At 42.4% G+C, this 12,321-nt stretch overlaps 1 protein-coding gene across 1 annotated transcript in view; it reads left to right on the forward strand.

Annotated features, from left to right (window-relative positions):
• The window catches only part of MYO1E (myosin IE), a 214,186-nt gene that overhangs the window by 149,657 nt on the left and 52,208 nt on the right, over positions 1-12,321 (forward strand). Inside the window, exons 13-17 of the mRNA XM_052646372.1 lie at positions 1,030-1,116; positions 2,244-2,411; positions 3,373-3,458; positions 6,054-6,135; positions 11,289-11,395. Coding sequence (XP_052502332.1) covers positions 1,030-1,116; positions 2,244-2,411; positions 3,373-3,458; positions 6,054-6,135; positions 11,289-11,395 — 530 coding nt within the window. The remainder of the gene's footprint in view (positions 1-1,029; positions 1,117-2,243; positions 2,412-3,372; positions 3,459-6,053; positions 6,136-11,288; positions 11,396-12,321) is intronic.

A 12,321-nucleotide genomic window follows, 5' to 3' on the forward strand; every position in this document is an offset into this window, starting at 1 on the left:
GCTGAGGCAGGGGAGGACCAACAAGAGTGGAAGTTTCAAAACCAGACTCCCAGGGAGACTGAGCAAGAATGGTGAGGCGTGGACAGTGATGGCTGCAGCAGAGATGGGGACATGATCCCCTAATGAGGGGGTCAGATTTGGTATATATTTTGCAGAATGAGTCAGTGTGACTTGCTCTCAACATAATTAGCTGAGGAAAGAGGAGTCGCAGATGATTCCTACCTTTGCAGCTTGAGTAACAGGACCAGTGGGGAGACTGTTTGCTGAACGGTAAGATGAGGGGGAGAGCAGTTGGCTGGAGACAGGCATGTAGGGCCAGAGCGCTGCTGAATGTGGTAGATATGAGAGGCCTGTTACCCTCTGAGTGGGAATCCCAGGATATGACGTACATGTGACTCTGGAACTCGGGGCCAGCCTAGACTAAAGAAACACTTTCAGGTGTTGTTAGCCTATAGGTGTTATCTTAAGCCACAGAGTTGATTGGAATTACCTAGAGCATAAGGTTGAGAAGACAAGGCTGGGAGATTGAGCCCTGAGAGCCCCCATCATATAAAGATCAGGGGGTAGAGGGGAGAGCCAGCAAAGGACGCTAACAAAGCAGGACTGGTGAGGAACAAGGAAAACCAGGAGCATGTGATGGTGTTCCTCATGGTTAATGAGCAGCTGACCTGAATGAGGGGCCTTCCTTCTAAGTACCTAGATGCTAATCTGTACTTCTGTTCTCTGTGAAGTTCAAAGAGATTATTTCAAAACTGGACCTATGGGTTAAGCCATTTTTAATTGCCATCTTTGTATGTCAAAAACAATTGTATGGAAGCAATTTTATATGGTTCTAACCAAACATAAAAATTACCAAGCAATGAAATTCTCTTTTCCTCTTCCTCTTAGAAAATATTAGTATTGCTAGTTTTTATGGAAGAGATCCAGGTTTTTCTTTCCTGATGATTTATGTGCCTGTGATATCCATCTGTGCTGAACTCTAGCTGGTCTTCACTGAGTCAATGAGAATTCCTGCTTTCTGTCCTACAGGAAGAATATGTGCAAGAAGGCATTAGATGGACACCCATTGATTACTTTAATAACAAAGTCGTATGTGACCTCATTGAAAACAAAGTTGTAAGTATGGTCTGGTGTGTCTCTTCACTGTTGACAGGTTTACACCAAGAGAGTTCTTGTTCTCTCCATCATTGCATTAGAATAGAGAGAGTGAGAGCTCTGACTGAAGAGAGGTGTTTTTTGTTTGCTTATTTGGCTGTGCCTGGCCTTTGTTGTGGTATGTGGGATCGAGCTCCCTTACCAGGGATTGAACCCAGGCCCCTTGCATTGAGAGTGTGGAGTCTTAGCCACTGGACCACCAGGGAAATCCTTGATGCAGAGAGTTTTAGCAATTACATTTATTTTGCTTCTACGTATATGTGTGAAAGCAGGGTTTTATTCTTACAGTTAATATATACATGTGTATATAAGCACATTGTCAATTTATGAAGGGAAGTCATTACTGAATTTTAAGAGGAGACAGTTACCACTTATGTTGATGGCATAGTGTATGAAGAGACAAAATTGGCCCTGCCTTCCAGACCATTTATACAACTTCTAGGACTTTAGCCCTAGAAATTATTCAAAAGAAAATAAAAGGGCATAGACACATCTGTACAGTACTGTAAAGTCCCAAACTGGAAATGATGAAAACATTCATAGAGAATTCAGTCCTTAAATAAATTATAGCATACAAAAGCAGGGAAATATAGCCATCAAAATAATAAGTACAAAGACTATGTAAAGCAGGAGGATTATTTATAAACTAGTGCTATGCAGAAAAAGTGATATATGATAGAATGTATCCAGTATGTAACTGTATTATCTATGTCTATATGGGTAACAAGCTGAAAACAAACATTAAGGAATGAATTAGGGTCAAAGAAAAATGGTTTTCTTCAGAGTTTTAAAAATCAACCTAGTACAATAAGAGTGAGCAGATAATGATCATTCTGTGTATGACTTTGAATAGAACCTTGGGAAGTTGAACTTCTCTTTTTGAAAATGGATTTTGTTCTATCATTAGATCTAAGAGGTGGCTCCCATTTGGGATTATTAATAGCATCCTTCCTCAAAGGGAAAGACTGACTTCCAAGATGGTATCTTAAGTCTCAGGAGCTGTTTCCTTGCTTAAGGAAGGACCTAATGAACATGGTATGTTTTAGAACAGTCAGTGAACTGGGGCTTTGCTTTCTTGGTCCCATCAGAACCCTCCTGGAATCATGAGCATTCTGGACGATGTATGTGCCACGATGCACGCAGTGGGTGAGGGGGCGGACCAGACACTGCTCCAGAAACTGCAGATGCAGATTGGGAACCATGAGCACTTCAACAGCTGGAACCAAGGCTTCATTATTCACCATTATGCTGGGAAGGTATGGCCAGGGAGCAGGGGTTCAACAAAAAGGAAGTTACCTGTATTAAGCCTTTGGGTCTGTAATCTGTTTTCTCATGAGGCAACTGGAAAGTGTCCATATAGTTTTATCTGCCTCGCTGTGTTTTATTGACCCATCATTCATTCATTCAACATGGGGCTTATGAAATATTTGGAGAGACAAACAAAAGATAGTATACACTGCTGCGTGTGTTTTAACACGAATCACCCTTATATAACATAAGCATGAATCAGCATATATATTAACTGCCGAAGGAATGAGTGTTCATCTTGCCTCTTAGGCAAGCCTGCATTTTTTTACTTGCCCATCTTCCTTGGGAGTATAAATAAGGACCAGGGGTTTGTTCTTATAAAATGCATGAGTACTCTGTGTTACTGCATTACCAGGCTGGTGATACACAGATAAGTAAACTGAGGTCGTGATATTTGGAGACTTCACAGTACTGTGGAAATTCACTGGTCTCACTCTTCATCCCAATTAATCTCTTGTTAACCAGGGAGGATCGTTGAGCATGAGGCTATAGCTAAATTGATCTAACACCATTCATGGGAGAAATCAAAAAGCCTCACATGACATGGCCCATTGCAGTGGTTTAGTGTGCACAGTTTCATTTTATTCCATCTTAGCTAAAATTTAGGGAAAGAATTCAGTGTATTATTTACACACCCGTATATCTGTAGAAGGACTATGTAATCGTGAGAGCTGGGGGCCTGGCGATGTCTTTTGGATCGTGTATGCAATCAGCATCTCCAGGCCATCACCAGCTAAGTCATCTAGCAAGTAGAACATGCACAGCCTTAATGTGGCATATCAGGATGAAAGCGCATTTGTTACATCTGAAAATACGCATATTCTGTGAAAGATAGCCATGCTGGCTTGGATGTTTTGTTCAATGAAATATTTAAAAGATAAAATTTGATTTCTTTCCATTCTTGGCAAGGTATCCTATGACATGGATGGCTTTTGTGAGCGGAACCGTGATGTGCTTTTTATGGATCTGATCGAGCTTATGCAAAGCAGTGAGCAGTAAGTGTGTTTGCCTTATCTGACACAGGGGTTTGATCATTTTTTAGTATTAGGACAAACTTGTGATGTTTAAATGTCAGCATTTTGGGCTTCCCTGGTGGTCCAGTGGCTAAGACTCGGTGCCCCCAATTCAGGAGACCTGGGTTCAGTCCCTGGTCAGGGAACTAGATCCCACATGCCACAACTAAGAGTCCCCAGGCTGCAGCTAAAACTGGTGAAGCCAAAGAAATAAATATTTTTTAAAAATAAAAAAATAAAAAATAAATGTCATCATTTTGCTTCCTTGTGCTGTTAGGTCTGAGTTATCGTTAGACAATTTGACTTCTTAAAATAGTTATCCCCCCAATCTTAGTCTCTCCCTTATCCCTAATACGTCCCACCCCCCATTCTAAGTGCCATCTGCAAGCCCTTCAGGGTCTCCAGCTTCATCATGTTCAATGGTTTTATCTAGAAGAAGTGCCCATCCTGGGATTGGGTTGGGATAGCCACGTCATCTATGAGTGGAATAGTCTGGTTCTGTGAAACTGTGCCCTTGGAATATCATCCTAAGAATTCCCCTCAGTCACTCAGTTTTTAAAAATGCTAATGGCTTAGCTACACCCAAGTTAACCTGAGTTGCTGAAGCACTTGAGAAGTGGCTCGAGAACCCAGGGAAGGACACTCAGAGATCCATTTTAACTCCCCAGACCTTGACTAAGCTATGGTCATAGAAGCAGTGGGAACACCACGCACCGCCCACCCTCCCACCCCCTTGCAAGCTGCTAGAGCACTTAGGACCAGCTTTGCCATGTCCTTTCCTTCCCTGTTGCCTGCAAAGGTCCCCATGGTCCTGGGTAACGGATGTCAGGCATCATTTTCATGATCAAGCCTCTCTATGCCAGACAAATACAATATTGCACAGTCTTCCAGTTTTTACAAGTTTTAGAGCTTCCTCCAAGTAATAATGTCCTTTTAGTCTCTTACTTCAGATATCATAATATCAGGGTTAACTGCTTTAATCAACAGTTGCAAGCATGATTATTTTCTAGAAAGGGCCTGACTTCTATGAAAGCAAAAATCAAGTTTCATTTTTGGTCCACAGTTCAAATTTCTGCTCTGTTTAATCCTCTACCCCTCCCGCCAGCCTCCACTCCTCCCCAGCCCGCATCTTCCCAGGCTTGTACTTCCTTGGCACTCACGCCCCTCACTTCAGAGATTTCTTCATTCAAAACATAAAACATAAAAATCTATTTGCTCTTAAAAGGTCAGATAAACCACAAGTCCTGGCTTGTGGGGTTTATGATAATCAGGTGCAGACATGCTTTCAGAGATTTTTTTAAATTATTAAAATTACTGCCAACTTCAAGAGCTATTGATGCTTCCATCTAAAACTTGTGTCGTGTAGACATGGTCTATTGTTTAGAAAACACATGTGCTGTAAAAATCTATAATTGTGTCTGGTGAGGTTAAAAGTAGGTTATTGCTGGGGAGACTTCCTGGAAAATTCATGATGCCCAGTAAGTCACTTGGCCTTCCCTGGCTCAGATGGTAAAGAATCTGCATGCAATACAGGAGACCCGGGTTCAGTCCCTGGGTCGGGAAGATCCCCTGGAGAAGGAAGTGGCAGCCCACTCCAGTATTCTTGCCTGGAGAATCCCACGGATGGAGGAGCCTGGCGGGCTACAGTCCATGAGGTCACAAAGAGTCGGACACAACTGAGCCACTAGCACTATTACTGCTACGAGTAAGTCACTTGGGAGGAGTTTACATGGATCACGTTCATTCCATCAGTCAGTCAGTCAGCGAGTATTTATTGAGCGCCTACTGTGTTCAGGGTAGAGGTCATGCTCCAAACACTGGGCGCACTGCAGTGACTAAGACATTGTCCTTGCCCCGTGCCCTTTGAGGCAGGCATATCAACAGATGCAGCCCAGTGACACTTCCTAATGAAGACACATTCAGCCAGCAAAGCATTAGTGAATTAGCTTCACTTAAAATTGCTCATACTCAAAAGCACAGTTCGTCAGGGTCTTTTGCTTGAAGGAAGGGATGATAGAAAGAGTGGCCTATTGGCATCTAGTGGGCAAAGGCCACTGATACTGTGAAACATCCCATAATGTGTAAAGCACACCCCTCACCCCACCCCTGGGTTCCCAACACAGAATTATCCAATCCCAAGTATCCTTAGCACCAAGGCTGAGAAACCCTGCTTTAGAGCAAAGCAGAATCTGCATTGAATCTGGACAGTTCACACACATCCTCCTGCTATGGCCTATCTTATTTAACTCAGCAAATTCACACTCAGCCCCCTCTGTTGTGTCCTGCTGCCAAGGTGTGTCTCAATAATAGTGGGTGGGGAAACATGAAAGGCAGAGTTTAAAATTTTATTTTTCCAACTTTATTTTCCAAGATGTTTCTGTCTTAGAATTCTTTCTCAGTGTTCCTCTTGTCCACTGCTTTATTTTCCTGTCTTGATGGCCTGTGCTTTGAGTCAGGTGGCCATTCTGTAGTCAAGGTTCTGTGCTTCTGGATGACTCTCACTTCTCTATGGAAGAAGGTGTTCCAGCCCCCGAGGTACTTGCTGATTGTTAATCCATTCTCTCTTTTCTTCCCCAGACCTTTTATAAAGTCTTTATTTCCGGAAAATCTGCAAGCTGACAAGAAAGGGCGCCCAACTACTGCCGGAAGCAAAATAAAGGTTTGTTCTATTTTGGGAAATTTATGGATTCCTGTAAGAGGTAGGATTTTCTGGGACTCGGGAACCATACCCCTGGGCCAGGCTGAGGTCAGTGAGATGCAACAGATTGGTTACAGAAGATGGCCAGAAGTGATGTTGCTGCTCGAGAAAGGCTTACAGGATGCTAGCTGGATTTGACTTGGCTGTACTAAAACCCCAAAGGGATATTAAGTACCTCGTAGCTTAATAGTCAGCAGATGATAATCAGCTACTTTCTAAGAGGAAATGGCTTTGTGCTGAATCTAGGAGAATTCACATTAATCTATCAGAGAAATTTTATGATCTAGAGCCATATTTTGGATTTTGATGACAGTTTTCCAGACCATACCCCAAAACTCCACCAAGGACTTTATACATACCTGAAATTCTACTGAGCCTTTTAAGGGGAATTTATGCACCTTCCTCACTGGACCTTGCAGGCCCTTCTTTTTGTGAATTACAGGCATCTTGGCCCTACAGTATCTCAGAATCAAAGGAATTCTTAGTGTATCTTTTGTTCTTTTTTTTTTGGCTGTGCCTTGCAGCATGCATGATCTTAATTGCCAGACCAAGGATCAAACCCATGCCCCGTGCATTGGGATCTTGGAGTCTTAATCACTGGACAACCAGGGAAGTTCTCTTAGTGTTTCTTGGAAGCCTCTCATGGGGTGTGCACTGAATTATCAGAGGCCTTGTGTGATAAAATTGTCCCTAACAACACTCTGAATTTAAAGGTTGTGTTGAACATACTCCATCATGTTTTTACTGACTGGTTTTTTTAAAACCAGTCAGTAAACTTTTTCGTTTTTAATTATACCAGATGAAAACACTTTTAAAATTATATATTTATTTTAAAATTTTCTTTTATGTTAGGGTATAGTCGATTTACAATGTTGTTTTAATTTCAGGTGTACAGCAAGGTGATTCAGCTATGCTTATCCCATATAGGTTATTGCAGAGTATTGAGTAGAGTTCCCTGTGCTATACAGTAGACCCTTGTTGATTATCTATTTTACATATAGTAGTGTGCATATTAAAAATGCTTTTTTAAAGAATCATACCAATTAAATACCACCCTGTCTTTATAATCAATGGGATCATCAAGTGATTAACAGTAGGGTCCTGGGGTTCATCATTAGTGTTCAAATCTCTCACTACATGATTGCCAGAAAATTACCTAAATTCTCAGTGCTTCTTTTGCCTTCTCTGGTAGAGATTTTAGTACCTGATCTCAGGGGGGATACCGTGGTAATTAATTTCATAATCCATCTAAGGCACACACTGCCTGAAACAGAAGAAACAGGAAAGCATATGCTCTCACGTTACGTATCCTCCATCTGTCCCCTCCTTCTCTCCCGTGCTGCTTCGTCTCTAGATAATTCTCAGTGGACACTCGATGCGCCTGTGCTGACTCCCCACCTGGACTGTCCTCCCCCCACCAGCTGTACAACCAGATCCTACCTGCCCTTCTCCCCCTTCTCGGTAACCCCAGCCGCATGCATACGGCGGTGGTTCTTGTCCGTTCTGTTCACTGGCTTTTTCTTCTCTTTCCTGAAGTTCAGGAAAATGGAAGCCTGCCTCCCTAGCCTCTGAGGACACAAACACTGTAATGTCGCAGCAATAGGCCAATCCCATCCAGAGGGGCCTCAGGTTTTGTGGAGGAAGTCAGATGCAAGCTGGGTCTTGAGTTAGAGGATAGAGTCCACTAGGGGATGAAGGACAATCCTGTTCAAGGAACTGGAGACATAGAATGTCCTGGGACGGAGTTTGGATGGAGTTCCCTGGGGCAGAGAGAAGGTGCAGTTCTCACAAAGCCCCAGATGTTGCCCTCTGTGCTCGGCTCTGACTCACGCCGTCACTTCTGGGTCCTGGAAGAGGATTCGCTTTAGGCTGGAAACTCTGGTCACAAGACTGTCACACATTCACATCCCCAGATCATCAGGGCTGCAGTGACTCACTTTCAAGTGGTCTGGATTCTCAGTCCAGCTTATTTCCTATAAAAAGGAGGGCGGGAGCAGGGGCATTTTTCTTCTGCTTGGAAGACTTGAACCCTTTGGCTCCTTCTTATTCTTATCTAGTTGAATGCTCAGCATTGCCCCCTTCCAGGCATACTCAGAATGTCCCAGACTGCTATGGTTGGGGGAGTCAGCAAGCTTGTTTAGGGAGCCTGGACTTTACATATTCTCACATCCAGTGGTCCCTTCTTGGTGAACCATGTGGCCTCTGGCTGTCTGATGTTCTGCCTCCACATAAGAGTGGGTCTCCCTGTTTTATGTCTCATAAGCCACCTCTTAGAGTTGCATAGCTCTGGCCCAATCTCTTACATCTTTCATATCCTCAGTATTTTGCAGATGCTAAGCGTCATCTTTTAAAAAAAAATTTTTATTGAAGTATAGTTGATGTACAATGTTGTGTTAGTTTCAGATGTACAGCAAAATGATTGTTACGCATATATGTGTACAACTTTTTTAGGTTCTTTTCCTTTATAGATCATGACAAAATATTGAGTATAGTTCCCTGTGCTATACTGGAGGTCCTTGTTGGTTATTTTATATATAGTAGCTACATATCATCTTAATATCTCTGAGGTATAAGTGTTTAAAAGGATCCTGCGTTCCTTAGAAGAAAAACAGTGTTCAAGGTAGTTTTAATATTGGATATTTTATGTATTCTAATTCTTTAAAATGTGAGAGTGTTCTGTAGAATTTAATTTATAGAATATTTGGTGAGAACTTCCACTATCTTTGTTTGTAAAGCATATTCTTCATTTAATAACATGCGATTGTTGAGGCTTTCCTAAATTCTACGTTGTCATGGCTAAAAGGGACCAGTTTTGAAATTAGAGCCAAAGGTTGATACTATTGGGAGATAGAATGGAGCTCAGAGTCGGCAAAGTAGACTGGACTGGCAGCTTTATCTAAGTGGGCCTGGCCGCTAACGGAGCAGAGTGACGGGAGACGCAAGTGCCATGAGCTAATTGGACCGAGAGACATTGAACATCCATTCCAACCTGCAGATTGAGGCAGTAGGAGTATTCCAGTTCTGCTTAGTTTACAGATGGGCAACCGTGGTCCAAAGAAATTGAGTGACTTGTCAGACAGCTTGCAAAGAGCAGAGCCAGGATCCTAGTTCAGACCTGCTAACAGTCTATGTGGAGGGTAGAAGGAGGAGCTGTCCCCCTAAGGAGTGTCACCTTTGCTTACTGTTTGGTCTGCATATCTTGATGGCCACTTCTGCTCAGCAAGTAGCTTTGGAAGCTTTCTGTTCTAAGTCATGGGCTCTTCTTGTCTGGAGTCAGAGTAAATTCAAACTGTGGCTTCCCTACCACCTCTGGGGACATCTACAGTTGACCCATAGCTAAGTACAGGATAATTGTGATGGTTAAGATAAATTCTTGTTTGCTCAAATTAATTATGCCACAACCTAAAGGCTTCTATCTAATCCTAGCCCTCCCAGTTAATTCCTTTTGGTATTACAATAAATTATTCATTATCTTCCTTAGGAAGGAGGAAGGCATTGTGGTTAGGGGAAAAACTTGCTAGCTCACAGACTTGGGTTCAAGCCTCACTGCTGTTGCTTACTAATTGTGTCATCTCGAGCAGTACTTTATTTAAGGCCCCGTTTTCTCATCTAAAAAATGGAAATGATAATCGTGAGTCATAAATAAGAAAATCCATGTGTCTACAAATGAGAGTTTGTGTGTGGCTGTTCTTGGATCCACAGGGTGAAGCATTTTCAGTACATTACTATTTTGAGCTGGAAAGAACTGTGTCAAGTGGCATATAAACTCAAGTCAAACTTTCCCCTGTGTTTTCAACTTGCTAGGTTGAAAAGAGATGCTCTTAAGTGCTTAGGACTAAATAGTGTGCCAAGTTATTCTTAAAAATAAGAGTTTAGGATTTAAAAAAAAGATGCAGTCTCTCATCAACAAGGAAGATAAGTCAATTTACATTTTTATCACGGAGCTTTGCTTTGGTCATATAGCCTCTGCACCTTTGCTCTGAATTCCAAGCATTGCAAATAATGCCATATTCTGCATATCTAAATAGAGAACTTTTGCTTCAAATACACTGGAGTTTTTCTCAAGGGTTTCGGATTTCCCAAACCCTTGAAAATACAAAAGTCCTAACTGAAAGAGGGTTGTCTACTGCAGGCAAGTCTCTTCTGCTGACTTGGTAATGGTTTTCTGGCTTTAGAGATCCTCTATTTTCTTTTAGAGGTTTTCTCTCTTCACGCTGATTTGCCTGGAATGAGAGTTTGTGTGTGCCCCGTTCTTGGATCCACGGGGTGTGCTCAGCTGTGGGGATAGAAATACTGATGTGGGCTCTGATGTGTTTTTCATTTGAGATACTCATGATTTGAAATATGTCATGAGCAATTTTAACCCTATTTATGTGGCTTTTTCTGCTTGAACCCAGTTCCGTTATGGGTGCCCAGTGTGCAGGTAGTGAGGAATGATTTTGCATCAAACATTTTAGTTTGTGAAGGAGTAAGTTTCCTGCTACACTAAAAGGGCTCCAGGTCAGCAAGTCTGTAAAAAGACGTGCTGAGGAAAAAGATGAATGAAATGGCATAATAAAGGTTTATGAATTCTGAAGTTGTTATGTGTCTCCCACCTTTTAGTTGTGACTTTCCATCATTTTATTAAGATGATTCTTCATTGGTTGGATTGCCTGGAAAGAGTACAGGGGGTTCTAATGATTTGTTCTTGCAGATAATTTGTGCCCCACCTCTCCCTCCAGAGTTTATAAGAAAAATGTATTTTCAAAAGCCCTCAGTTGATATGAAATTAACTAAAGTTGTTAATAATTAGCATGCTTTCTTATTTCTCTTAAAAATTATGTGTCTGGATATACTGGGTTTGGGGGATTCTTTTTTGCTTTTATTTTATTAACCATACTAAAAAGGCCTCATCGTTGTCAAAAATTTAATTTCAAATGCACTTGTGAGTGTTCAGATCACCGTAACAGTCAGTAGACCTTTGAGAAAGTATAGTATCCCTGAGTTAAATCTAATGAACAAACCTTCATGAGGATGAATTTCTAGCTGTACGTTTGCACACAAGTCTCCTTGGAAAGCTGATCTACTTTAGAGCACATTCCATGTTTCTAAATGATGTTATTCTTCCTTTCCAGAAACAAGCCAATGACCTCGTGAGCACCCTGATGAAATGTACACCTCACTACATTCGCTGCATCAAACCCAACGAAACCAAGAAGCCCAAAGACTGGGAGGAAAGCAGGTATGGCAAAGGCACAGGTGGAGGTCAAGGGCAGCCTCAGCCTGTTTTCCCACTGCTCAAGTCAGGCCATCCGGCCTCTGCTCCAAGCAGGAGCAGTTTCAGTCATCTTCAGATGTGTTTTATGTCTTCATGTCTTAACTTCAGGAAGAAGCCTATGTATATATCATTTTCCCCTCCTTGTTTTTTCCTGAAATGTTGGCGCTGCCCTTCAGTTCAGAATTAGCGATTTATAATGTTGATCTTGGCTAGTCCGGGGGCAAATGGAAAAAAGAAAGCAAACCTCAGCACAACAGAGTCAGGATGGTTTTCAGATTAGTTTCGGCCCTGTGTAGACATTCTTAGTGCACTCGGCTCCTCGTCAGCACCCACAGGATGTGGCCTGGAATGCTGAGCTCAGGGTTGCAGGTGGGGTTCTGCAGAGCTAGTTAAAAAACGATCAGTCGTTTAGTTGCTTATGTGGGCAGACGGGCTGTAGGCTCTGTAATCCCCCAAGCCCGGTGCTGATGAGCAGCGTGACTCTAGGAGGGAACCAGCTCAAGGGAGATGTGTGGCGTGTAAGCAGTGAGCCATATCCTCCCTGGCTTCCGAGGAGTCCTACGTCACATTCCTCCTACACCTGCCATTTAGGGATGTGGCCTCTGCAGGATACAAGGGGGATGATTGAGTAGGAAAATGTTAAGATGATGACTGGAGAATATAGATTTTGCATCCAGCTGGGGAAATTCCTCCTGTCTATAGGAACACGGGAAGCAGGGCTGAAGAGGGACCCTGTGAGTGACTTGGACTAGAGAGAAAAGTCCTACCACCGTCACCAGATGAGATGGACTTGAGCATACTGGTGTTCCTGTTCATACTAGAATTCATGCTGGAATGCCTATCTTTTTTCCTTTTTTCTTTTCTCTCTTGGAAAAAACATAGACTCTTCT

This window comes from Budorcas taxicolor, chromosome 10, assembly GCF_023091745.1.
Source record: "Budorcas taxicolor isolate Tak-1 chromosome 10, Takin1.1, whole genome shotgun sequence".
Taxonomy (NCBI): Eukaryota; Metazoa; Chordata; class Mammalia; order Artiodactyla; family Bovidae; genus Budorcas; species Budorcas taxicolor.